The sequence below is a fragment of the Pocillopora damicornis genome, chromosome 4 (genome assembly GCF_964200805.1).
Source record: "Pocillopora damicornis chromosome 4, jaPocDami1.2, whole genome shotgun sequence".
Classification (NCBI taxonomy): domain Eukaryota; kingdom Metazoa; phylum Cnidaria; class Anthozoa; order Scleractinia; family Pocilloporidae; genus Pocillopora; species Pocillopora damicornis.
The window spans coordinates 10,573,613-10,601,112 of record NC_142673.1 but is presented as its reverse complement, the minus strand read 5'-3'; the positions used below and the strand labels follow the sequence as shown (position 1 = coordinate 10,601,112).

At 41.2% G+C, this 27,500-nt stretch overlaps 2 protein-coding genes, 1 long non-coding RNA gene and 1 pseudogene across 7 annotated transcripts; 1 reads left to right on the top strand and 3 right to left on the bottom strand.

Annotated features, from left to right (window-relative positions):
• LOC149046784 (uncharacterized) overlaps positions 1 to 1,311 on the bottom strand; it is a 1,669-nt pseudogene extending 358 nt beyond the window's left edge.
• Positions 1,312 to 1,363: 52 nt separating this feature from the next.
• Positions 1,364 to 3,621, bottom strand: LOC149046783 (uncharacterized). Its single transcript, XM_089204153.1, has 2 exons — positions 1,421 to 3,621; positions 1,364 to 1,376 (listed from the first exon to the last, which is right to left on the bottom strand). The coding sequence occupies exons 1-2, from the start codon at positions 3,619 to 3,621 to the stop codon at positions 1,364 to 1,366; spliced, it is 2,214 nt and encodes a 737-aa protein (XP_089060279.1).
• A 323-nt stretch (positions 3,622 to 3,944) lies between these two features.
• On the bottom strand, positions 3,945 to 25,091 carry LOC149046781 (uncharacterized). Of its 5 annotated transcripts, XM_089203754.1 has the most exons (6): positions 24,777 to 25,091; positions 11,637 to 11,756; positions 11,431 to 11,466; positions 10,275 to 10,339; positions 6,911 to 6,970; positions 6,596 to 6,745 (listed from the first exon to the last, which is right to left on the bottom strand). In XM_089203754.1, exons 4-6 carry the CDS (start codon positions 10,318 to 10,320, stop codon positions 6,621 to 6,623), a joined length of 231 nt encoding a protein of 76 aa, XP_089059880.1. In that variant the 5' UTR covers positions 10,321 to 10,339; positions 11,431 to 11,466; positions 11,637 to 11,756; positions 24,777 to 25,091; the 3' UTR covers positions 6,596 to 6,620. The 5 variants fall into 5 exon arrangements, 3 of the variants coding, with proteins under 3 accessions (XP_089059879.1, XP_089059880.1, XP_089059881.1); XM_089203755.1 differs by lacking the exon at positions 24,777 to 25,091 and having other exon boundaries at positions 10,275 to 10,342; positions 11,637 to 12,034; XR_016185804.1 differs by lacking the exons at positions 6,596 to 6,745; positions 6,911 to 6,970 and adding an exon at positions 9,781 to 9,876.
• LOC149046782 (uncharacterized) lies at positions 21,961 to 24,766 on the top strand. The gene is made up of 2 exons (XR_016185806.1): positions 21,961 to 22,150; positions 22,708 to 24,766. It is a non-coding gene; the product is annotated as an uncharacterized LOC149046782 (long non-coding RNA).
• Positions 25,092 to 27,500: the final 2,409 nt, after the last annotated feature.

The window sequence follows — 27,500 nt, the reverse complement described above, 5'->3', positions numbered from 1 at the left end:
TTCCGCTTCGGTTTCTTTGCTCGGTTCTGTGAATACTTCAGCTGGCCAACGATCAGGCTCTGTCAACCATTTTGGACCCATTAACCACAGCTCTCTCAGCTTGTCCGCTTGGCAACCTCTACTGCCAATATCAGCGGGATTCTGGTCGGTACCAACATGCCTCCAGTGAATGTACTCTTTGTCTCGTATCTTGTTCACTCGGTTGGCCACAAATTGCTTGTAGGCACTCCCTTCTCCTCTGATCCAGTGAAGGGCCACAGTACTATCCAGCCATCCATGGACTGATCTAACTGGCCGGCCTTCTAGGGTGTTCTTCACATTCTCGGCGAGGTTTGCCGCCATGTGCGCAGATACTAATTCCAGTCTAGGAATAGTGAGGCCCTTTTTTGCCAAGTGCGATTTCGCTGCCAGCAATCCTCTGCTCACGCCTGAAGCTTGATGAACCACTGCATATACCACAGCTGCTGATCCTGCCCCACTTGTGTCTCCAAACGCGTGTAAATCGATTGCTTTAATGGTTTCTTGCAAGCCTGCTAAACTGCGCGGGAATTGAAGGTGGTCTGGGAGGTTTTTCTGGAATTTTTGCCATTGCCTTCTGATGTTTTCGGGTACGCTTTGGTCCCATGGAAGGTGTTGGTCACAAACTTCTCGATACAAGAACTTCCCCACGAGGGATACTGGTGACGCTAGGCCAAGAGGGTCGTAAATTGAAGCGAGGAACCGCAACATTTCCCTCTTAGTCACTTCTGGGGGTGCTTCTGGAAACTTCACAGCAATGGTGTCCTCCGTCTTGTCCCATGGTAGCCCCAACATCTTGGTTTCTCCGGTTTTAACTCCAAGTTGTTCCTTGGCATAACTTTGTCTCTCGTCTTCCGACTTCGGTTCTTCGTTCGTTTCCAGATCTGGCTCGTTGGAATGCCACTTGTGTAGTTCGAACTGCGCCTCCCCAAAAACTGCAACAGCTGTTTCTTTTAGTTTGCGCACCTTGTCTTTGGTTTCTCCACCGGTAATGACATCGTCCACGTACAGGCTCTTTTTGATCTCTTCCACTTCTTTTGGGTATCTTTCTTTTAGGCTTTCCAGGTGTTGCTGCAGTGTTCCCCCTAACAAGAACGGTGACTGCACCAGGCCAAACAATGCACGGGTAAATCTCAACACTTCCACATTTGATACATCTCTGTTCTTTATCCAGTGGAATCTTAAGGCATCTCGATCTTCTAGTCGAATACGTACTTGCAGGAAGGCCTGCTTAAGGTCACCAGCCAACGCCACTGGCTTCAGACGGTTTCTTAGTAGCACATCCCACAGCAGGTTCTGAAGGGGTGGCCCCGTCTCCAAACAATCGTTAAGGGAGGGACTCTTCTCATTTGATCTCGCTGACGCATCAAACACGATTCTCAGCTTGGTGGATTCTGCTGACTCTCTGATGACAGGCTTGTGTGGGATGTAGAACTCTCTTCCCACTGGGTCTGAAGACACCTCTACGATCCCTTTCGCCAACTGATCTTGAATGACTTCGTCATACTGGGCCAGAAGGTTGGGCTCTTTCTGTAATTTCTTTATCAGGCTTTCGAGTCTTCGTAGACTTCCACACTCGTTGTTTGGGAGGAGATCATGACCATGTTTCCATAGTAGCCCCGTCTCATACCATCCTTCATCGCTTCGTCTGAGTTGCTCTTTAAAATCGTCGTACACTGTTTGCTGATCACCATTTGGCCTGTCCTCAAGGCCCAACATGTCAAGACTACACAGCTGGTCGTAATCAGTGGACGACGTTCTGGTGAGATAAACACTGCTCAGGTGTGCTTCCTTTCTGGCCAACATCATTGTCCAGCCTAAAGTGGTTAGCTCAGCTATGGGTTCTCCGGCCTTTCCAATTCTTGGTTTTGTGTCGGTCTTTATCCGCGAGTATTCACTAGCCCCCAGTATCAGATGGATGGGTAGTTCCGATTTCGTGTCTCCATCATCCATGACTACTCCTTCGAGGTGGGTGAACTGGTTGATGTTTTCCGAATATCTTGGGTTGGGCACCGACAGTAGGACACTTTTATCGACTTTGCTCACTGTGGTTGCCATCTCGAAACTCCCATGGGTGTTTGCAATCTTAACGTTGTATTGTTGAATCTTCTTGTTTGTCGAACACATCATCGTGTCAATTCTCTTGTGCTCTATTCTTGACGGTTGCTTTCCAAGTCGTTTGACAAGTGCTGCTGAGGCATACGAGCTTCCCGCCCCAGTGTCCAGTAACGCGCGGCATGTTATGCCGTCCACATTGACAACCACGATTGGGTAAATGACTGCTCCTTCACTGGTGGCTAGCAACATCTGCTGGGAATCTCTGTCACATATTGAAGTATGATGTCTGCCGTTGCACTTCTGACAACTTCTCACAATACAACACTCAGCAGCTCGGTGTTTGGTACCAGTGCAGTTGAAACATAAACCTTTCTCACTGAGGTGCTTTCTTCTCTGTGCCACACCCACTATCTTGTCACAGTCGAGGGACTTGTGTCCGCTAGATTTGCAATAAACGCATGGTCTCGGTTTCCACTCGTCTTGCCTCGAGTTAAACAATTTGTCTCGGGATTTAGGCGGCAGGGTTCTGCCACTGCTTGGTTCTTCGGATGAAGGCAACGGATTTCTTTCGCACCACTTTCGAAGTGACTCTAACATCTGAGGAAATCCCCACTCTTGCCAGTTGTCGTCCAAACGGACAAGGTCAGCCCTGATGTCAGGTAGTTTGTCCAAGGTAACTCGAACGTAGCCATTTATCTCTTGCATTTTTCCCATGGTTTCCAGTGCTTGAGCATTAGTTGACAGCTTCTCGTAGAATGGGTGTATTTTTGCTGGCTGAGATCCCTGTATGGTGGGTAAGGAAATAATACACTTCATGTGCGCGTTGGACACTTCGCTCGGTTTCCCGTACTTTGCTGTCAGAATGCTTTTAGCTCGTCCGTAGCCTTCTGTATTGTAAGGCAAGCCACCTACCGATGCACGAACTTTGGGGGTGAGAAGCTCTTTGAGGTATGAAAATTTCGCTACTTGTGTAATACTAGCCTTATCGATTTCAGTTTCGAATTGGCTCCAAAACCTCAACCAGTCAAGGTGGGTTCCTTGAAATTTAGTGATGGTTAACTTAGGTAACTTGGCGCCACTCTCCTTTAGAGATTTGTTTCGATCCTCTTCTAATTTCTTTTCGTGGTCGCGTTTGACCTTCAATTTTGCCTCCTCGAATTTCAACTCTTCTTCGTAACGACGATTCCTTTTCTCCTCTTCTTTCTTTTCCTCCTCGTCTCTCAATTCGCGTAAAGTCTCCTCTCGTAGATTCCTTGGCTCTACTATCACATTATCGGCGAGTTTTTCGAATACGTCGACTTGCCCTTCGATTTCCAATGTCCATTCTCTCACGTCGTTCGGGTCGTCTCCTTGCTCTATTTTTAGCGCTTGTATTTGAACCTTCTGTTCATGAACGCCGTCTAGCTGTGTTTCCAAATCCTTTTGCAATCGCTCTAACGCTTTCAGTTCTTTCTTCTCTCGAATTCTCGGTACTTCTTTGGTCCTGAATTTCAACGTTCGGAGCTTTGCGTCGATCTTTTTCACCGCTTGCTCAAGCTCAGCCATTTGTTGTTTTTGATGAAACCACGCGGTCAGTGTGATTTCTGTAATGAATTTTCTGTTTCTTTTAAGCCGTGTCCTGGCAGGGTCGCCACTTTTGTCGGGAAATGGTGCTCGCCGACAAAGGAAACTCTCACGTCTGAAGATTTTCACCAGATTTAATATTTCTCACTTTGTCGGTACATGTCGTGGTATTCTCACCTAAATCGATCTTATCTGTGTGTAATTCTATCTTTTTTTTCCTTAAGATGAATAGCCTATTGTTACAATCACGCGTTTCGCAATCAGTTCATGCACGTAACATAAAAGGTAACACAACTCGCTTCCGGTCACGACACTAAAGCTCCAGATCTGTTTGCATTGTCGATTGAAAATTCGACAATCAAAAAGTCTCTAAGCAAAGTGTACTGACCCTGTGATATGTCTATGTTGTGCGTGCCTGACAATTTTCCTAATAGACAGATTGCATCTCTGGTGGCCTTACTTCTTTCGAACTCTTTTATCTGCCCTGGTGAAATGACTGCATGCAAATCCTCCTCCATCTTCTCCCAATGTCGTTTCGTGCTGCTCAGACGAAATGAAGTAGACCATCTTGCTACCTTTTCCCTCAGCGCTATTACCTTCTCCTTTGTTGTGCTTTCGCCCAAGTCAGTGGTCAGGGAAAAGGAATAAAAGTGGCGCAAGCTCATCAGATAAGATTGTGTTGTTTTGGGATGGTATTGCTTTTTGGCGTAGCCTTCCAGAAACTTCTTGTTTATTAGCTGATCGTCATATAATGAGGACACCTCCATCTTTTCATCGATGATGCTTAAAAGCTTCAACATTTGCTTGTAGTGCTGCTCAGTTGTCTTCACGTCCAGCTGCCCTCCATCTGCTGATTGAAGCCACGCCTTAAAGTCCTTTAACACCTCATGTGCATGGACATTTCCACTGACAGTTTCCAATGTGTCTTCATTCTCATTGTTTTCTTCATCGCTGTCTGGAAGGACTATACAAGGTACTGTTTGGCTGTAATGTTCAGACACTGAAAGTCGATTTGATTCATCTTGAAATTTGTTACGACATTGGAGCCTTCTCTGATGAATAGGTACACGATGGGAGTCCCGAACACGCTCTCCTGCTACCTTGGAAAGGGCCTTTTTCACTTCATCAGGAGACAATTTATGAACCTTACGCAGATGTGGAGGTAGCCATTTTACTAATGCTGTACATCCTTGTAGGGGGCAGTAACGATAGTAATGATAGTCTTTTGATCCTTTGCTCTTACTAGCCTCCTTTTCTGTGTGCTGTTTCTTCTTTGAAGCTTTCTTTGGATGCGAAAAAGAATAAGTCTTTCTCATGCCATAACGAACTAGTGCTGTCTTTGCAATGCATTCGCGACCACCCATGGACGTCTTGCAGGTGCCTAGGCATGTGAACAACTTTAGACTTACAGTAAATTATAGGACAGCGCTGGCGTTTCCGGGTGCCTCCACTTCCACTTTGCTTGCCCCTGTTGTTCTCTTCACGGCTGGAATCCTGCAGAAAAAGAAATTATAATTTTACTTAGATACTCTGATATGTGGTTTTTGCAGGAGAAATTTCATGAAATTAAAGTTTAGCAGAAATAAACTTTTATGATGTATATGAATTATAGCAATAAGTGTATTATAATAGTCTAATAGTCGATGGAAGATAAAAACATTTTTAATTAGCAAAATTAATAGCAGCAACATCTGTGTAGGTTTACAAGGGTTGGGTGCTCAGATTCATGTGTTTGAGGGCTATTAGGTGCATTTTAAACCACTTTTCAATACTTATCTTTGCTTTTACAATGTAAATGAATAAAGGAATGGATGGATGGATTGATGAATATTAAACAGCCTAAAATCTGAGATGAGGCTCTTCTCTGAAAGACACTGGTTAATCTTTTACCTCAGAAGCTGAGTCTTCATCATCTTTCATCACCTCATTGCTTTTCGTTCCATCGCTATCACTTTTCTCAACTTCTTCCTTTGGTTTATCACTCTCATTCTCAGAAACTTCAGTCTCATCATTTCCAGTCTCCTCTTCATCATCTCACTCATCTGAGTCAGCTGAGTCAGGCTGGTAAGGCTTATCAGAGCCCCCATCCTAAACAGTCCAAAAAAAAAATTATATACAATACGTAAAGGTAAGTTCTATTTTCTATGTCTTGGTATGGTAAACGGGTAGGGAAGGCCTTAACCAATATTATTATATGGCTGGTAGCATATATATCAGCACATAGAAAAAAGCATTGAATATATGTATCGAATAAAGTTCAAAGCTTCCAGGCCCAATACAAAAGTTACTTCATTCCTCCACAACGAGGGATGGCAGAAATTATAACCATCTCAAAGATATAAATTTTGAAAAATAAAGGTCAAATGTTCCTGAACCTTCATGTGTCATAATGCAAGGAATATTTTATCATACTGTGCTGTTTTAGTTTTTTTTTTCTTTAATGAAGACTGTATTCATAGGATATTCGATTTTAAAGACATGAATGATAATTTCTTTCTTAAAATGAGTTTTTCCTCGTAAACCATCTTTTATCTCAGGGATATAATCAAAATAAATACAGATTAAAATGAGAAATCTAACTTTGCTACAAAAAATTTTCCAGATTATTACAGGGATGAGATTGCTTCGGTTGGTCTTGGATCACCAATCTTTCTATCACGACGCAGAAAAAAGGATAGTTTTAGAAAGAGAGCTTTGATTTATAAAATGATTTTGTTAGAGTTTTTAAGAAACAAATAATGAGGGGAATATATTTGGTTAATGACCATGATGACCAAAACAAAAATTGTTATTATCTGTAGCATATTTATTATAGCTCAATGATCTCTTTGCCTCTGGAAAATGTTGTCAAATATACCAAACAACTAATACATGTTGGAAAACTTGATATCATTTATTCTCATATTTACAAAGAAAACTTTATGACAGGAATGAAAAGAAAACTTAAGGCTAAGTGCAAGGCAGTGCACAGTCACTAAAGGCTAATTGTTGCTCTCATTTACAAGTTCTACTCTTTCACTAGTTTCTTTGTTGCCTTCTTGCAGAGATGCAATATTTTTCTTCTTTCTTCTCTTCCGTGTCTTCTTCTTTTTCTTCTTTTCTAGTTCTGTGGGTATAGTAAGAAGAAATTGTTGTGGTGAGTTGTTTATAGGATTTTGCTATTGGTCATCTGGGAGTGGAATTTCCCATTTTGGAATGCTTTGAGCAAATTAGAAAGCTGAAGAAATTCACTAGCCACAACACTTAATAAATTGTGTTTGTCAAATCGTACCCTCACTTAAAGTCTTGTTCTCCTCAACCTTATCTCTGTGCTCTCCCTTGTCCTTGTCATCTTTAAAGGTAAAGAAAAAGGCCTTTATTTTTTTAATGTAGCAGTTCGCAGGCAAATTTCCTTTATGCTTATGAGTCTAGAAAAATATAACTTTATAGGGGATTTCTTGTTACTTTATTTCACGTTTACTATATTTAGAAGTTCAGAAACAAGTACCTAGGTTTACAGCTTAATTTTTTTCCATGGTATAATTGGCCATTATGTTGGAAAGTGAATGGGGACTTTCAAGGGTCATTTATCACATGCAATTTTACCTTGTGATTGCTGTTTGTACTATCTGCATTGAATTTTTCCTCTTCTACAAAAGGAATGTTCTACGTACCAGAAACGGTGGCATTGAAGGATCCCTCTTTTGTTTCAGGAATGTATTAATGGAAACTTCTGTAAAGAAAATTTTCCGCTTACCAGGAATGGTGGAATCAAGGGATTGATCGGGATCAAAATTCCCATAGAAAGACTCCTGTAATCAACCAGAGTTTGAATGTTAACTACAGCTGTTACAAAATTAATATGATCAATGGAAAAAAAAAGTAAGGAAGGAAAGGATCCATGTGTGATTTTTCTCACCTCATCATCTTTTCCAAATATTTCAGTTGCTTCATCTTGTTTCTGTGAAACAACATAGACATAAACCAGTTTTTTGAATTTAATTGTTACTACGTGGCTCTTTCAAGATCCTTTTACATGTTACTTACCCTAGTTATCAGGCACAGTTTTTCTGATTGGTTGCAAGCACTTGGCCAAAATCGGCAAAAGAGTTGCCCGATCCCTACGCCTAACTACCTGGTAGAAGCCTTCGGCTGGACTTGAGGCTGTGTATAGAACGCCAAACACCCATGAGTCAGGGGCTCGTCTTCCTCTGTTGTACTAATAGAGAAGATATCGTCATAACTTTTTCTATGTAACTGCTTCGATCATCGGAAAATGTTTCAACAAAGATTGTTTGCTAATGCAGTCTGCAATCCACAGTCAGAAAACTGATTTGTCCAGCACAGTCTATTTTAGACTATCAATTTTAGTAAAACACTCTCAATTAAGTTTTTTTAGATCTTGTTGCTAATTGTGTACTTTGAGTAATATTTTAAAGAGTTTTTATGAATAAGACCATATCAGCTTGGGTGGAATTTGTTTGATTAAATGCTGCTACTTAAACTTAGCAAGCTTTGAATTTACCTTTGCTTTATGGTTAAATTTACTCTCGTCACATTTCACAACAGCCGCTCCTCCGACCGGAAACGGGAGAAATGGATTTGTCGCCAAGTCCACGGAACAAATATCCTCTAAGGCACGAAATACTTTGCAAACCAGGTTGTTGGCGATGGCCAACATCCGCGACGTCTTCTTGCTGCTCAGGTCCACCGACCAGAAGTATATTAGCATAATGAGCTGTCCTAGAGGTAGCTTCGGAAACTTGGCAAAGAAAGAATTTGTCCTAATGCTTCGTTTCATCTTGCAAGTATAGCATCTCCTAAACAAAGGGTGAGACAAGATGAGACGACCGTTTTAAACATTTGCCGGGATTCGTTAATATCCGAGCTGTCTCAGGAAAAACAAAGGAAAACGAAATGGAAAATGAAGAAGTGACAAGGGAATCATACATCCTTTCGAACTACACTTAATTTACATTTTATCAATTGAAAACGGGGCGTCAACCGTGGCCCACCTGCGCGGTGCCTGTCGTTCACGAGGAACAAATTACGAGCAGATGATCACTAAAGCGCTCATGTTGAGGCTGTTTTGGTTTTGGTTTCATTTTGTTTCTTTTTTGTGTGTTTGTTTTATTTTCCTAAATCAAACATATCAAGCTGGAGATTAAATAAGATTGATTTTAACTGACCATAATTATGGTTATATTGCTGAGCTTCTTAGTCGCATTTTAGAGGATAATGTTCTCTCGCGTAAAAGTCTTCATCTACTTCGTCAAAATTAATCTTTTACCGGAATACTACAAAACGAAGACTAAAATATTTGAGGCCTCAACACTTGATCTATAATTACTTTCATGCGAAATCTAGTAGACAAATTCTCCTCCCTACCATTGAAATCCGTCCACGTGGGCATCAGTTCGTTGAACCATTATCATGTCTTGGTTGCACACACCGCAGTGCAATGGATTGGCCAATAATCCCCGGTTTTGAAACCATCGGATTATCCTTGAAGGGTTTGCGCGCTTTAAATTACTAAAATAGAGGAGATCCATGTTGCACATGAAATAACAAAATCAATCAGCCAAGGAGCGCGATAAGACTATCAACCGCTATATTCGAACATGTCTACTACACCTTTGTTTGTCATCATTGGTCGATTTGGTGCACTGTCATTCGTGCGTTTCGCTCCTCATTATTTTTCCGACTAGTACATGTTGTTTCCTTTTAAGTCCTCTTTGTTGTTGACCGGCTGTTATGTTGTCAACCGCGATCCCTATTGATGTTATTGGATGGAGTCTAATATGGAGGCTTCCTTGACCCTACGGGTCAATAACCTTAACCTGGTTCCAAACAAGGACGTGTCCTGTTTCATTAGCGTGTTGTGTATCTTCTGAGTTTTGAGTGTGAGCAAGCCGCGTCTCTTTTAAGTGCTCTTTATGGCTCAGTTATTGCTCTTCCTGTTTTCCAGATCGAGTTTCCCTTCCTCGATACGTCATTAAATCGGGACGCCAAAAGCGTGTTTTTGTCTAGTGTCTACACGATAATTTTGTTCTGACATAGGCGAAAGCGGGTCTGCCACAGCAATTACATTAAGAGGGTTGTTATTATCTCCCCATAAGTTTTCACCCATGCTACCATGACTAATTTTGGTTAGTCAGCCAGTATATTTGAACGACTTTTATTAATATTCAAGATTCATTTGACACATGATAAATATCATTGGACTGCATTTCTGTGAATTCCCATTCCAGTCATTAACTGTGGAAGAGGAACAAATACAAAGAGTGAGGTGTGAAGTTTGAGGGAAAGTCAATTTCAGATGACAGGGGTGGGTAATAGGAAGATGAACCACTCTTAACAGAAAAAAAAGCCATTTAGATGGATGATGTGATTTCCAACAGACAAGGAGGAACTCTAGGTCGAGAATGATAAATAAGTTAAACCCAGAAATGGCAGTGATTATGGCCATGGCAAGGAGGAGAAATATAAGCCATGGATAGGAAATTATAAACTAAATTAAGTGCCAAAAATCAACTAACTTGTAAGAGACAGGGCTGACAACTTGGCATTTAGTATTCTGGTAATCTTTTTGTGGAGGAAAGGTGGGGGATGTTACTTTAAAGTTCAAATGTGAGACAAAAATCATTCACACCTACCACTTCTATTCATGCACAGCTTCATTGTTACACAGCACACATCCATCACTTGTCCTTAGACAGTTCTACTAGGAAAAAAGGAGGAAAAACAAGTGGGAGTATGTCTTTCTCGTGACAGAAAGACATACTCCCACTATAACTAACCCTATTTCAGAATTGTTGGTGAAAATAATTTTTTATTATAGCAATACAAAAATAATTCACATATTTTGTGGCTTAAAACTAACACTTCTGACTAAAATGATCAATCAATTTCATTTTCTTCCTTTGCACTTTACTCTGATAAGTAGAGAAAAATAGGATTGAGACAATGCTCTAAGTCTTAAGCCAGACTTATTCCCAGTTAGCCAACCAGATTTTTTCTCAGCGAGCCAACCAGACTTGTTCTCAGGGAGCCAACTAGACTTATTCTCAGCGAGCCAACTAGACCTATTCTCAGCGAGCCAACCAGAATCGTTCTCAGCGAGCCAACCAGACCTTTTCTCAGCGAGCCAACCAGACCTTTTCTCAGCGAGCCAACCAAACCTATTCTCAGCGAGCCAACCAGACATATTCCCAGCGAGCCAACTAGACCTATTCTCAGCGAGTCAACCAGACCTATTCTCAGCGAGTCAACCAGACCTTTTCTCAGCGAGCCAACCAGACCTATTCTCAGCGAGTCAACCAGACTTATTCTCAGTGAGCCAGACTTAGAGTCCAGTATCCTCATTGAGTCAAAGCCCATTATCCTCAGCGAGTCAAAGTCCAATATCCTCAGCAAGTCAAAGTCCAGTATCCTCTGCGAGTCAGAGTCTGAAATCCTCAGCAAGTCAAAGACCAGTATCCTCAGCAGGTCAAAGTCTAGTATCCTCAGCAAGTCAAAGTCCAGTATCCTCAGCAAGTCAAAGACCAGTATCCTCAGCGAGTCAAAGTCCAGTATCCTCTGCAAGTCAAAGACCAGTATCCTCAGCAAGTCAAAGCCTGGTGTCCACAGTGAGTCCAAGACCAGTATCCTCAGAGAGTCAAAGAGCAAGCAAGTTGAGCGAGTCTAGGCCTAGAATCCTCTGCAAGTGATAGCCTTGGATTTGCAGAAAATTTAATTCCAATATACCCTACGAGTCTTAGTATCATAAGCAAGTTTAATTCTTGACACAAATTACTGGACACACATACTAACCTTTGCAATCAAGCTCCAGGGGAATTGTTTGAATTTCTGCAAAAGAACAAATATGTTAGCCAAAACACTGTTACCAATGAAACATGAAAAAGTTTATAAGAGAGTGAAAAGGAACCTTTGAGTGCTGTAGAATGTTTTTAATATCACCCTCAACTTTAATCAAGTGGAAACCATTTCAATAAGTTGATTCTGTCTGTTTTACTTACCTTTCATAACTCGTAGCTGTTGATGATGGGGTGCATAAATACTCCTTTTCTGAATTTTAACCTTGATTCCAATGTTTCCCATCAGCTGAGATAGCCATATCATGATAGATAGTTTTCTTCCTATTTAAAAATGTATAAATTAATTATTAACAGATTTCCACCAAAGCTTGTGATAATTCCACTATTTAATTGCTTTGGCACTTAGTGAATTGGTGAATTACCTGGTTTCAGAAGGTAATACATTTTTTATTTAGTCCATCCATCTCCTTACTCTCCCAGGCTGGTGTGCTAAATTGAAAATCCTCTCCCACAAGCCTAATTTTCAAGCTCTTTTCCTCAATAACTTGGTTATGCAATATGGTTTTACTATAAGTCTCAAAAATTCTGTGCCTTTTCTCCTGAGTGAATAAATACAAAATGGAAAATACAGAATTTATCTAAACTTCTTAGCTCTTTGAAAATTCCTTATAATGCATGAGATAAATGAATGAAAATCCATCAGAATCATAACCACCATGCATTGTGGCTAATGTGGCATTACATTTCAATGTTTCTTTCCTTTTACTTCATCTGGTAATTTGTCTTTCACAACATAAAATTCAGCTTCTTTGACCAGAACTTTTTCAAATGAGTGTTTGATAACAATTTTCTAACTAGAACTTTTCGTAGACTGACTTACTCATCCAATTGGGTCTAACCATCACTGGCTGAGATTCTGAACTTGCATCCATTGTTTTTTTATAAGAACAAATAGAATTCTTAGACATCAAAATAAATTACAATAACTTATACACAATATTTGGCACATGAAAAGGTCACCTTTTGAATTGAAGTAGTTTCACCGTTGAACTGTATACGTAGACCACTGAACTTAATTCTTGCCTTGACAAAAATTACGTGTCACCCTCACACTCATTTTTCAAATGAATACTCCTTTCACAGGCACTAAACAAGCCCTACCGGCTAAGATTGACCTAATATTATGGACTCAACAAGAAAAGGTCACGACCCCGTTAAGAGTTTCTTATTTTTCCAATTGTTCATTGAATAAGAAGTTTGGAGCCAAATCATACTGCAAACAATGCGTATTGATAGTTGCTTGGTCACGTCCGTTACGCATTTACTTATTGACATTCTTTTTAATTTTTTAATCCAAGAAAAAGGCTAACTTCGGAACGAACGAACATGATAGATTTAAAAATCGACCTTTTAATGCACTTGGTTAAAGGAGTTGATTCGCTTCTCCGTGTCCTAGAAAAGTTCTGCGTTTAAGCTAGGCCAGAGTTCCAAATCAAGGTAAATTAAAACCGTATTCTCATTAACAACACAGGAAAAAATGTGAAAAATCCAATCCAGTTTTTACTTGGTTTTCGCCTGGATATTTCCTGGTTTTCAAGAAAAAACCAAGTTTGGAGAAAATGCAATTTCCCCAAGTTTGGTTTATCAAGAAATATCCAGTGAGGGTTGAGACAAATTCCAAGCCTGGCACACTTATATAGCCAGGACTGGAAAAAAAAGGAAATTGCAATATCCAGGAGAGGATTAATAAAAAATACAACTTTGGATAGTAAATTATCCAGAACAGGATATTATTTCCATTTTCCAGGCTTGGCAAATAAAAAATCCATTCAAGGATTAATATTGTCTTCATATTTGGAAAATGACATTTCCATTCTTGGATTTTTGAGATATCCATTGTCGGAAAATGGAATAACCAGTATCAAATTTGTGAGATCTCCAGGTTGGGAAAATAAGATAACCTCTCTGGGATACACATGATCTCCATGTTTGGAAAATGTCATTACAAATCACTGAAATATTATGAGATCTCCATGTTTGGAAAATGAGATCACCACCAGTCAGGGATTTATGGGATACCCATGAATAATAAATGGTATACCCAGCCAAGGATTACGGCACCTCCCTGTATGAAACATTTTATGTCAAGTCTAAGATTAATGAGATCTCCATCTTGTCGAAGTCAATAACAGCAAAGAAAATAAAGAATGCAGTCCAAGTATTCCTTTAACGGTCAAACATTTAATTATACAATAAACCAGCCAATAAGCTCAGTACTACCTGTACATGTTCATCTTAAGGCCACTACATGGACATCCCTATCACACACCTGTACAGCACTCCTTGGCTTTAAACATCAAAATGCATTCTTAAGGTATCACAGAAGGAAAATTCAGGTGTTTGCATTCTAAGTGAAATTGTGATGCTACCTATGCACGCCTATCACACTGCCGTGCAGCATTCCTTTCACTTAAACGTCCATCTTTAAACTGGAAAAAAACTTATTCGAGAAGTTTTCATTCACAACACAACAGCTTGCAAAAAAAACACAGAGCAGCTAAGAACTGGTCATAAGCAAGGTTTTTGAGTAACTGATCGTGAGACATCCTGACTGATGGAGACATTATCTTGAGAAACCTTATCAAATGCTACGCCAGCAGTAATTGAAACCTTTTTGTTTTGCACAAGAAATGAGGCCACTGCTCGTAGGTAAGTGTTTTTGTCTTTGTTTCGTAACAAAGTCATGCCCATGTTCTTGGCTTCCTTTTTCAAATCATCAAGTCGGATCTCATTGCTGGCTGTTTTCCCAAACCAGACAAGAAGAATGGCAGTTGCTGACATCAAGCTCAGACCTGAAAAAAGACCACAGCCAAATTCAATTGCTTTTTATCTGTCATTAGTGCTTTATGATATTAAAAATTGACATTACCCTAGAGTTTGTGTTGACAAGTTTCATAGATAGTCTGTTGGTGACTTTAATTCCTCATTCATGACATACTCAAGCCCAAGGTGTTATAAACACAAACAGTAGAACCAAACTTAAGGATGACTCTTGTATTACCGTTATTCCAGAAATAGTAATTTCATAGCTAAATTTGTTAGTAGTTTTCAAACCATTTAAGAGGAGTTCCACATACACCATAATGGTAAAGTTTAGACAATAAAATACCGTGTGTCAGATGCCTTTGATATAGTGAACCAATTGCCTTAATAAAAAAGGTAATTAAGTTGAAATTTGACAGTTTGTCTATGATATAGTACAATTGTCAACATAGGAAAAGTCATTTGTCTAAGGACACAACATATAGACCATACTAAAATTTATACCACTGAAGTGCATACTGTATATATATGTAACTGGAAAACTGGGAGAAATTCATCCTTGTAAGAAAGGTTTCATAATTCCCTTGCTTTAATGTTGTGCAACAGTCATCTGGTCATTTTGTCAAGCACTGGTTTTGTAATAGTGCATGGGAAAATAACATGAACTGTGAATGAACTGGATACTAGCAAAAGAAAACCAATCCCCTGACAACAGAAAAAAGAGAACAGCAATGACTTACCATCAATAAAATAGGCTTCATAGCTTTGTACTTTATCTTGCCGTGCTGATAGTATGGAAGGACTACCTTTACTGCTACTTTTCCTTGAGTCCTGATCGCTCTGTGAACTTAATGGGTCATTTTCTTTCCGCCTTCTCTCTTGCATGTACTTTCTAATAATTTCATCAATGGCTTTTATTCCTAAGCCTGCTCTGGGGAATGTGTAAGATTCATCTTCAGCCAACTGCTTCGTTATCTCTTGGAGCTTCTTTGAATTTCCTGCACTGTTTCTAAACCAAGGGGTGGGTTGATCATCAGGCCAGACAGTCCTAGCAAAAGCAATGATTTTCTTCTTCCTAAGAATGCAAAATGAGATTATGAGGGCATCCAGAATTCTATCACTACTGAACTTTTTTTTCTTTCTTTCTGCATAACACCTATAAAAAGGAATAAGAATAAACTCTAACAAATGAAACCATTTTTCAGCATTTCCATGGATGTGTTAATAGCAAAGAGAATCAATAGTTTGTAGCTCACCTAAGGAAAATCACAACACAACTGGGGCATCAATATGTTTTAATCCAACTTACTTCGTATTGTAGACACTGCGGTCTAAAGAGGTCAATGTGTCCTTTTCCTTGTTTGTAAGAATTCTGTCGATATCTTTAAACCTTTCTGTACACACTAGCTTGGGTTTTTTCCGCTCATGATTAACAACACTGCCTGTAGAAAAATTCCCCAACTGTCATGTTATTCTCATTACACTAGGAAACAAGGTCTTTTCTGCCCTGCAGAAAAAGTACAGGTTTGTAATTTATACTCGCCTTTAAAACTTATGCATTTGTGTATTTAATTACAGCATGAGACTGTTCAGTTTTCGTTTTAAACTCACTGGAAAGTTAACTAAATGTAACGGTGCAATCTCACTCAAAGTAAGTTGGTCTCCAGTCTCAAGTAGTGCATGCATATCAGCAAGAAGAAGCAACCATTTTGGTGTATCTCAGTATTTTAGCTGTAGTTTTTGGAAGCACCTCTAGATTATAAACTAATAAAACCAGTTTGGTATTATGGGAACACAATATATGCACAAAATATTTGCAAATGTCACCTTATTTTGCAGATAACCAAAATAGACCCTTTCACGGTTTCTGATGCCATCTTGTTTGGGGGCAAACACAGCAAAATTTACAGTAAATGTATGGGAAAAGTGAGCAATCTAATGTCTAATAATTCACGGAAAATTCTAATTCCGAAATATTTTTGAATTACAAACTCAAGATACCAGGTAAAAGAGTTTACTGACCAAATTTGAGGAATATAAACTCGCTGGAAAAACGTAAGGATTTTGTTTTTACATACATTTGTCTGAAAACTGAGCCGCCGTTAGCGCGAAGAAGTTTAGGAGCATTTGTATGAAAAACTAGAAATGCGATTTCTCGCTTCCCAGCATGTATGTGTCCTTCACATTTAACCCAATAAAATATTTTGCTAGGTACGTTTACCTTGTTATTCATAGAAATTGCAGAGTGTTAATTTTCTTTAAGTTATTGTGCTTCGAACTCCTAACTTTTCCCATACTTTGGCTGTAAATTTTGCCCACAACAAAGATGGCGCCAGAAACCGTGAAAGGGTCTATTCAGAACTTGAAGAAACCTCAAAAATAAAAACTGACTGTATTATCATTATTGTGACTTTGATAAATTTACCGAAAAGATTCTGGACGGCAGTGGCAAATTTTTCCTTCTTTCCAAGGTTGTCCATCGATGCATCGGACAAGATGCGTTCAGACTGCAGTGTACGCCCCTCGATTTCTTCTTCCTCGAATTTTCTACCTATGCCTTCATCATTAAATAGTGCTTTTGCCCAGACCTTGACACGCTGAACATCCCAGTCTGAAAAAAAAGCAAGAACAAAAGAAACTAAGAACCGGGCAGAAGAAGTTGACTAGTCAGAAAGCAAAACTGTTTTGGCGGGAACTTACCTCTCGGATCTTTGACATCTTCTCTTTGATCCACGGCCACCACGCTCGGAGTAAAACCCGTGCTCGTAGTTCTTTTTAGCATCACTGGCGTCACTTGAGATTGAGGTGGACTATTCTCACTCTCATCTACCGATAATGTGCTGCAAGACGAATCTAGGTCAGAATTTTCCTCTTCATCACAAACTGGGACGAAACCATTGCCTTTAGAGAAGAACGACACATCTTCGCCTGAACAGCCGCCATGACATATTGCACAAACAGTAATATTTCCCGCTAGTTTTGGCGTGCCGTGATTCGCTCTGATTGGTTCAAAACAAATGTTACTTCTTGTAAACACACCTGAGGTGTCATTAATGAATGACACCGCTGTGTTGTGTATTCCGAATAAAGGCCAGGAACACAGTAACTAGATCAAGATGGCAGAAGAACTATTTTTAATCTGAACAGAAAACCTCGTGTACAATACCAAATATGGAAAACAGGTCTCGTGACACTAACTTCTACGTAGAACAGGGAAACCAAAATTAGGAAAAATCTAACAATTTCCTCCCTTTTAAGACTCAATAGTACGCTAATGAAAAGAAAGAATAAAACAAAATCCAAGAAACAAATTTCAAAGTATCTTAGATAACATGTTGGTACTGTGACCACAGAAAGAAACACCACAGTTCCCTCTAGCTGCAAACATAGTCCTTCAACTTAGGAGGTGGTTTAACCAAACGACTGGCACGGGTGGTAATCGATTCAGGTTTTGGATCTAGTTGATGACCTTGTGGTTCTGGAGAGGAAAACTCCCCAATAGGCGTCACAGCCAAAGGTGGTGCATCCTTCCACTCAGTCTCCGTAACTACAGGCGGTGTGTCATGTTCGACCTCCTCCGGAACAGCACAATCATCCATCGTTTCCGCGTCAGGTGGGCAAAGGTTGCTATCCCGTAGCTGCTTGACATGACGTTTCCAGGTTTGGTCATTTACCTTGACTTTGTACAGGACTGGACCCGTTTGTTCAATGACGGTGCCACGCACCCATTTTGGACCTCTGCGGTAGTTGCGGACCCATACGTTCTGGTTTTGGTCAAAAGACTTTAAAGTGCGGTCATTGGGCTGGAGCAACTTCTTGTTAACTTTTCTTGAAACATCCGGCTTAATCAGATCCAACCTTGTCTTAACATTCCGACCCAGGAGAAGCTGTGCAGGGCTAAGCTCAGTAGTGGCGTGTGGCGCTGATCAATAAGCTAACAGGAACCTATCAAGCTTGTATTGCAGGGTTCTACTGGACTTGTCAGCCTTAACTCCTTTCTTGAAACTCTGTACTAATCTTTCCGCCTGACCATTGGTTGATGGATGGTAAGGTGCACCAGTGACATGCTTTATACCGTTCGCAGTTGTAAATTTCCTAAAGGTTTCGGACGTGAACTGTGGACCATTATCTGACACCATCTGGTCAGGGAGTCCCATGCGGGCAAACAGAGAGCACAGCGTGCTAACGGTTTCTTCAGCAGTGGTGATCTCCATCACGAAAATCTCCGGCCACTTGCTGTGGGCATCGATCACCACCATGAGCATCTTTCCCTCGACTGGTCCGGCAAAGTCAATATGCAGTCTTTGCCAGGGAAGGGAAGGGTACTCCCATCGATGCAGGGGTGCACGGGCTGGATTATTTGCCAACTCTTGACATCCCTCACAGTTTCGGACGGCCCCTTCTATGTCCTTGTCAATGTTTGGCCACCAAACAAAACCCCGGGACAAACCCTTCATCTTGACCATACCAATGTGACCCTCGTGAAGCGTTTCTAAAACTCTCTCTCAGTTTGGCTGGGATGACTACTCTACTACCCCACATTAGAACTCCATGATGAATCGTGATTTCGTTACCGCGATGGGCATAGTGGATGAGCTCTGGGTGAAGTTCGGTCCCTTGCCATCCTGACTGCACAAGCTCCAGAACACGGGAAAGTACTGGATCCCTACGGGTCTGCATTCTCAAGTCGTGCTCTGTAACGGGGAGGGCCTCGACAACGGTGGTATGGAATATTTCAACTTCATCGGGCTTGTCAGCGGGCGCTGATGGTTGAGGTAGGCGAGATAAACCATCACAATTGGCATGTTGCTTGGTACCTCGGAACTCGATATTGTATGAAAAAGCTCCTAGGAAGAGACACCAACGTTGAATCCTCGCTGCTGCTGTGACTGGCACAGCCTTCCCGGGGTCCATTATGTACTTCAAAGGCTGATGGTCGGTGACCAAGGTGAAGTGGCGACCCTCCAGGTACATTTGGAACTTCTTCACACCCCAGACCAAAGATAATGCTTCTTTCTCGATTTGTGAGAACTTCTTCTCTGTTTCGGACAGGGACCGGGACGCATAAGCGATGGGACGCATAAGCGATAGGACGCTCTACTCCCTTAGCAGTACGGTGTGACAAGACCGCTCCGAGACCATACGAGGAGCTGTCTGTGGCAAGAACTAGTGGTGAGTCAGGGTCATAGCGCATCAGAACCCTATCCTGTAGCAACATTTCTTTCACCACAAGAAAACTAGTTTGTTCCGCAGCTCCCCACAACCACGTCACATCTTTCTGTAACAGCCGATGAAGTGGAGCAAGATGAGTGGCCAGATCGGGCAAGAATTTGGCGTAATACTGGACCATGCCAAGAAAAGCACGCAGTTGAGTAACATCCCGAGGTTTCGGCATCTCAGTGATAGCCTTTACTTTCTTTGGGGATTGGTGCAGTCCTTCTGCAGAGATGACGTGGCCTAGGTACTCCACAAAACTTCTAAGGAATTTACACTTTTCTCGGTTGGCTTTCAAACCATACTCTTCCAACCTCTTCAATACTGCGACTAACCGCTCCAGGTGTTCCTCTATGGTATGGCCGGTTATAATGATATCATCCAGGTAACAGAAGACCCCTGGTAGTCCTTGCAGGATCTGATCCATAGCTCGCTGCCAGATGGCTGGCGCCGAAGCTACACCATAAGGAAGGCGCTGGTACTGGAACAAACCACGGGTTGTGTTAATGGTGAGGAAAAGCCTGGAGTGCTCCTCAACCTCCATTTGTAAATAAGCCTGACGAAGGTCAATGACGCTGAACAACGTTCCCCCACCTAGGCTGGCGTAAATATCATCAATGCGGGGAAGTGGGTACTCGTCTACCTCCAGCTGTGAATTGATGGTCACTTTGAAGTCACCACACACTCTTACACTGCCATCCTTCTTCACAGGTGTCACAATTGAAGCAGCCCACTCACTAGTAGCTACCTTCTTTATAACTCCTTCAGCTTCCAGCTCTCTCAATGCTTCGTGCACTGCTGGTTTACGAGCCAGCGCTACTGGGCGGGCTTTCCAGAATCGAGGCCGGGCATCCTCTTTAACTTGGATCCGTGCTTGGATATTCTTCATTTTGCCCAATCCTTCAGAGAAAACATCTCCATGCTTACTCAGGACATCTTCCAGGGCTGGAATGGTGTCGGATGTTTCCAGACGAAGTAAGGGCCAGTCCAGATGGATAGATTCCAGCCATTCTCTGCCAAAAAGGGTGGGTCCCTCATTCTTCACTACATATATGGGAAGTTTCTTTGACTGTCCCTGATACTGCACAGTCACATGGCAAAACCCCATAGGCTTCACTGACTCTCCGGTGTATGTGCGCAACTTCAAGGAGGTGTCCTTTAAAGGAATGTGGTGGAGGTAATCCAAATACACCCTCTTACTCATGACTGACACCACTGAACCTGTATCCAGCTCCATAGTCACTGGGCGGCCTTCAAGGTAGATCTTGAGTGAAATGGGCTTTGTGTTTTTAATGTCTGAGACATGGTACAGGTTCCCAAATTCTCCATCACTTTCTTCGGAATCATCACCCTCCATGACATTGACTCCAGCCTCAGTCATCTGTGAGGTGGCCTGTCTCTTCCTACAGGCTCTCTGTGTATGTCCAATGATGCCACAATGAAAACAGCGTTCTTTCATGAAGTGACACTTTTGTGAGTTATGTGACCCTGAACAGCGGTAACAATGTTTAGACTTCTTACTGTCCTTACCTCGGGGACCCTCGGCCCTAGGTGGTGGCTTGGATATGGCTTGTTCTTCCCCAGTTTTGACAGTGTCAAGTTTATTGATTGGGGTGCCTGGCCCTTGTTCTCCCTGAAGCACCTGAACATCTTTATTAGCCTGCTCAATGGCCAAACACTTTTGAACCGCGAGATCAAATGAAAGGTCGGCGAGTTTTACTTTCAACAATTCCGTAATCATCTTCGAGTCGCGGATACCTGAAACTAATCGGTCACGAAGGCGCTCGGTCCGCATGGCCTCTCCAAACTTACATTCTGTGGCCAAGTGCTTCAGCGTGGCTACATAATGACTAACTGACTCACCAGAATTCCTGGCTCGGTTGTCGAACTCATACCTCGCAACCAGCGCAGATCTTTCAGGTTTCAGTTGTTCCCGCATTCGCTCCACGATGATCTCATAGGTAATGGCGTCATCTTTCAGTTGCGTGGGGGCCACTAAATCCTTCGCCAATTGGTAAGTCTCCACCGGAAGGTTCGTCAAAAGTACGGCCTTCATTGTTTTAGGTTCCTTGATCCCATTTGCAAGAAAGTAAAAATCCAGTTCGGTGTAGGACTCCCAATCCGCTCCCACCACAAACTTTGTCACTTTGCCGATGGCTTGACTCGTGTTAGCGCTCGGTGCTTCGTCCGGCATAATTTTATTTTCGTCGTCTCTGTCCCTTTTTGAACGTGATTTGTACGACCCACTCCTGTTAACCGCTTGTGCTTGATCAAAGGAATCCCATCCTCGTCGCCAGTTGTTGTGTATTCCGAATAAAGGCCAGGAACACAGTAACTAGATCAAGATGGCGGAAGAACTATTTTTAATCTGAACAGAAAACCTCGTGTACAATACCAAATATGGAAAACAGGTCTCGTGACACTAACTTCTACGTAGAACAGGGAAACCAAAATTAGGAAAAATCTAACAGCTGTATGGCTTGTAATTCAAGCTGCAAACATGGCAGAGGGAGGAAAGAGACAGCCATCTTCTCTCTGCTTTTGTTCTGCCAAGAAAACAGTTCATGTTCACTGTTGCTGCAGTTCCTGCAATGGAAAACCTGTGAATTACCGAACCCAAATATCCCACTTAGAATTTGAGAGGAATTTGGAAGCCTCCAATGCAGTCAGTGTAGCAGGTAATTTGCTCAAATTATGAACTTGTTTTTTATATTCACTTTTGTCGAACTGTGGTCATTTCGCCCGGAACCGTTTCGCCCCTAAAAGATGATTCGCCCGGAATAAAGGTCGGTTCCAAGCGCACCAAACATATAAACTGCCAAAATTTAACTTCCAAAGATGTATTTGTCGTTCTTCACATCCGCTGCCAATTCAATGCAAAGCAAGCTAAAAGTGGCAGGCGAGACAACATGTAATTTATCGTTCTAAACATCCACTATCGGGCAAATCAACTTTCAGTCCGCGCGAAACGGTTCCAAAAACACGTGTTTTATTTCCAGGCTTTATAGTTTCACGTTTTCCGGGAGCATTGTTTAAACTGTGTATTGTGATGATCATGTTTGGATTTTTTTTTCGAGGAGAATTGAGTTCAATGTAGAAATGTCATAGTGAGATTGTTGCAAACATAAACAATTGCAGTTCCTCGAGTTCCTGATGATAATTCTCAGTATAGACTTATTTTTTATTTTATACTTGGTTTTTAAAAAGTAACATAAATGCATTAATTTTTTTACAGATTACCAATTCACTGGTTTGCAAGAGGAAACAGTAAGTTTGTAGTGTGGTACCTCAACCAATCTGGCCACTGAAGAAGTAGAAGATGAAGATGCAACTGAAAACTTTGAACAAATTTGTTCTCCTCAACATCAAAACCTTTCTGATGTTGAGGATGTGGACCCCCCAATGGACTTTGAAGGTGTGGATGATATTAGAGATGATGGTAATGGCATAAATGGGGATGACAATGGAGGAACTGCTCCTGATACTGAAGATCAGAAATTAAAGTATGCCATTGTAAAGTGCATATTTGAAGCAATTGAACTTAGTGTAAGAACAGGTTCTTCATTACACACTGTAGAAGACCTGCTTTGCAGGGAAGATGTGAATCTCCCCAAGGTAATTGTGCTGTCTACCCTGAAGTTGGCGATTTTGTTTCTGTAACTGGTCAGGATGAGGAACTTTGGAGGGCATTGGTTACAGATGTGAACTACCGTGCACTGACTGTTGGAGGATTTTTCTATGTAAAACATTCCCATTGTGATGACAATAATCTCTGGATAAGGGAGAGACCACAAAGGAAGGAGACAATCCATTTCAAAAGCATTGTGTCCATTGTTGATGGAGAATGGGTTGGCACTGCTTGGAAAGATGCCTAAATACTGTTCAGCACACCTTCATTTTATAGTGGGGTGTATCTATTTTATACACTCAGTAATCTTTATTGTTTCCATTAATTATTGGATATTCTTCAAGAAGGTGGAACAGAACTTTGGATTAATTAGGAGTGGCAAATACATTCAGATTTAGGTTATGTTAACTGGTATACATGTAATTCTCTAAAAACCCAGAGTAATTTACCAAATCTGGATAATGAAGGTTTGTTACATTATTTCTTGATTTTGCTTATTATCCAGGTTTGGGTTTGGAAAAAAGCCATCTGCATGGCAAGTTAATTATCCAGATTTGGTGTTTGTAAATTAGGATATTTAGTAATCCAGACTGATTTACCAATCCTAAATAACAAAGAAAAGGATTGTGAAAGTCCACTGTTGTTTTTACTCTTATCCAGGTTTGGATTTGGGAAAAAAAAAATTGGCAAGTAAATTATCCAGATTTGGTGTTTGTAAATCAGGATATTTAGTAATCCAAACTGATTAACCAAACCTGGATAACAAAGAAAAAGGATTGTTAAATTCCACTGTTGGTTTGCTTTTATCCAGGTTTGGATTTGGGAAAAAACATAATTGGCAAGTAAATTATCCAGATTTGGCATTTGTGAATTAGGATATTTAGTAATCCAGACTGATTTACCAAACCTGGATAACAAAGAAAATGGATTGTTAAATCCCACTCAGTTGTTTTTACTCTTATCCAGGTTTGGGTTCAGGAAAAAACCAGTTTTGGCAAGTAAATTATCCAGATTTGGTGTTTGTCAATCAGGATATTTAGTAATCCAGACTGATTTACCAAACCTGGATAATAAATAAAACAGAGTGCAGCCTCTTGGTTTTCTAAAAATCCAGGTTGAAGCCTGTTTTTTAATATCCAGAGCAGGAAAAATCACTGATTTTCGATACTGAACAAAATAATCCAAGAAAAATCCAGGTTCAATCCAAACTTGGCTTTCATCTGAACATGGATGTTGATGAATCCAGGGAAAAACCAAGTAAAAAAGAGATTGGATTTTTGGTATTTTTTCCTGTGACAAGCGAACTTGGTTCATAGTCAGATATGGATCATCTTTACTTTCGGAACATAGTAATACTGATTTTACAGGGAATTTTATATGGAAAACTTTCCCAAGTCCTCATGGGAGCTGCGTTCGATTTTGATGCATCTCAAGACTCTAGTAAACAAGCTTGAATGGAAATAGTTATTGAATAATGCAACGCTGTGGCCAAATTAATTCAAACATGGAATTGTTTCGCGTAATTCCGCTCAAAACCCTTCTTGCTATGGGAGGGTAATCAAAACCTTTGCTAGGCATGTACGATATTGTAAAAGGGCTACGTGGCACTAGCTTACTTGTAACATAAGTTGAACTGTGAACTTGTACAATTAAGCTGAATTTAGACACGTACTTACCTGGCTCTCGACTCTTTCATTGTGCACGAAGTATCAACCGGTATCATTTCAAAAGCATAGATGTGTCATCATGTCACAGACATGGATTGTTTACGCGATGTATTCCATTCCATTCCCGTTAAGCAACTTCCAAAACGACTGCCATTCTCGACGAACGCGTGCCATTGAGGCTGTAGGCGGACCTCTGGTTTCTTTTCAGAGCTGTCACACCAAGTTGGCACCCGCTGTGCTTGTTAAAAATTAAAAGGAAAAATACATCAGAGAGAACAAAAGGCGTGCGCGGAGTCCGTCAATCAAAGATGTAAATTACGACCTTGATGGCAACGACTCAAGAAATGGTTTGAGTAGTTTTAAATTGTGTGATATTCCCGCAAAGTTTGTGGAAAAGTTCTGTTTCATTTTAACTCACTGCGTTCGCACACATGAAAATTATTTTCTAAACCGTTTTAGGAACTTGCAGAACACGACAACCACAGTCAAATGGGTTGGTAACTCACGGAGAGCCAATATAAGCTTTATTACTGTATTCGAGCACTATGTGTATAAACGGTCACATTGCTTTTTGTCCCACAGAAATACGATACGTGAAGCTATATCCTCATTAAGCTAGTTCATTGCACAATACATATGATACGGTATGGTCTTCTGGTTGGTTGGACTTCTTCAGCTGGAGAAAAATGTAACAGATAAAAATTTAGCTATGTGCTAAAAGTGTGAAATTATTTCCTTTGGACTTTTATGACTGATTGTTCATTTGCTGTGGCTCCCACAAGCTAACACACTTTGCAACCATAGACTCAATTAAATTGCTTAACTTGTTTCACTTACATATTCTTCAAGCTGTTGCTTGAGTAGATCCTCAAGGGGTAACTCAGCTCCCACTTGGTCCCCAGGTGCTTTTCTTATATCCTAACTAGAGTCTGTGGTGCCTTGACATCCCTGTAGCAAGTAGGATCTAGGTGGTGTCTGATCCCGCTGAGGTAGTTTATGGTAAGCCTGCCATGAAATGGAATACTTGTCCATTATAAAAAGTATTCCCCTGATTTTGTCCTTTTTGGCTTCAGGCAACTTCTCATAAGCATGCATTTTCTTCTCTAGAGGGAAATAGCAATTGTGATAACATATTACATTTTTCAAATGAAGTGTAACTATCAAGTTGTTGTTATTATTATTAGTATCATTACTGTTATTATCATTATTGTTAAATGCAGAAAGCAGGGCTGTTCTGAAACCACTTTTGTGACTCAGAAGGCACCCTGTTTGAAGATAATTATTTTTAGAAAGGTCTCCCTACCTTTGGAACTGTCTCCTTGCCTCGAATGGACTTTGTTTTGAATTTCAGGAACTGCTCCACTAATAGGTATGTTTTCTTTGTTGGACCATCAGCCAAGAGAGTGATAAGAGGACAGTCATGTGTTGCTCTAGTGAATTAGTCCATTGCAGTATACTGGTTTTTTGAAGTTTGGTTACTGTTATGTTTTTGGGGGTTTAGAAGAGTGTACACGCACACAAGATGGCGAGTCAACAGCAAGATTATATTGTTAAGAGCACATGGTAACATTACCACTGCATACTACGCGGGCTCACAACAACGGACAGTCAATACCAAACATCTCCATACTATAACACCTCCCCCTGGAGATTTGTTAAGAATAGCTCTCTCATAAGAAAAATAAACAAATACTTAGTACTAACAAGTCTCCATTTCAGTGTCCCTAGAATTAAGTATTCTGTGAGTTCATTAGCTAACTAACTATCAGTCAGTAACAACAACAACTGTTCATTAATAATGTTCAGTTCACATCTCCTCAATCAATCTCTGGGGATGTCTGTGAGAGCGGGATGATCGACGCAGCATAGGACTTGTGGAGGCAGGAGTTGTCTCCGATTGAGCTGAGTTATCAGGTGGATGTGAACTGGTTTCAGGTGTGCTAACCGGTTTGGGTTCTGGAACAATTGGGGTTGCCATCTCCAAAGATGGTACACCAGATTCAGCTGTTGTAGAGTGGGAGTTGTTCTGCAAGACGTCATCCACATGTCGCCTCCAAATTCGCCCATCATCAAGGTGAACTTGGCAAGAGTGTGAAGAGGGGCGTTGTACGACGGTTCCAGGCTGCCACTTTTGCCCTGACGAGTGGTCGCGTGCAAGGACTGTGTCGCCAACAGCAATTTCTCGGAATTTAGCATGCTTGTCATAGTGCATCTTCATCCTTACTTGCTGGTGGGAAACATGAGTGGCGAGGTCCGGTCTCACTAGAGAGAGACGTGTGCGCAATTCTCTTTGTAGAAACAGTGTGGCTGGGGACGAGCCAGTTGTGGCATGCTGGGTGCTTCTGTAAGACAAAAGGAAGTTCTGAATTCTCTGCTGCAGTGTGCAGGATGGATCAGATGATGAGGATTCTAGAGAGCGCTTGAAGGTTTGCACAAACCGCTCAGCTAGACCATTTGAAGATGGATGATACGGTGAAACCAATATCTTCTGGATGCCATTTTGTCTCAAGAATTCCTCGTACTCAGCAGACTGAAAAGGTGGGCCATTGTCACTAACGATTTGCTTCGGAAGGCCGTATCTTGCAAAAATGTTGCGCATCGCATTGGCTGTTGCTTCAGCGGTGGTGGTTTTCATGGGACCAATCACTTCTGGCCACTTTGAGTGAGCATCAACCATAATGAGATAGTGGTTGGACTGGTGGGTGGCAAAGTCTACATGGATGCGCTGCCAAG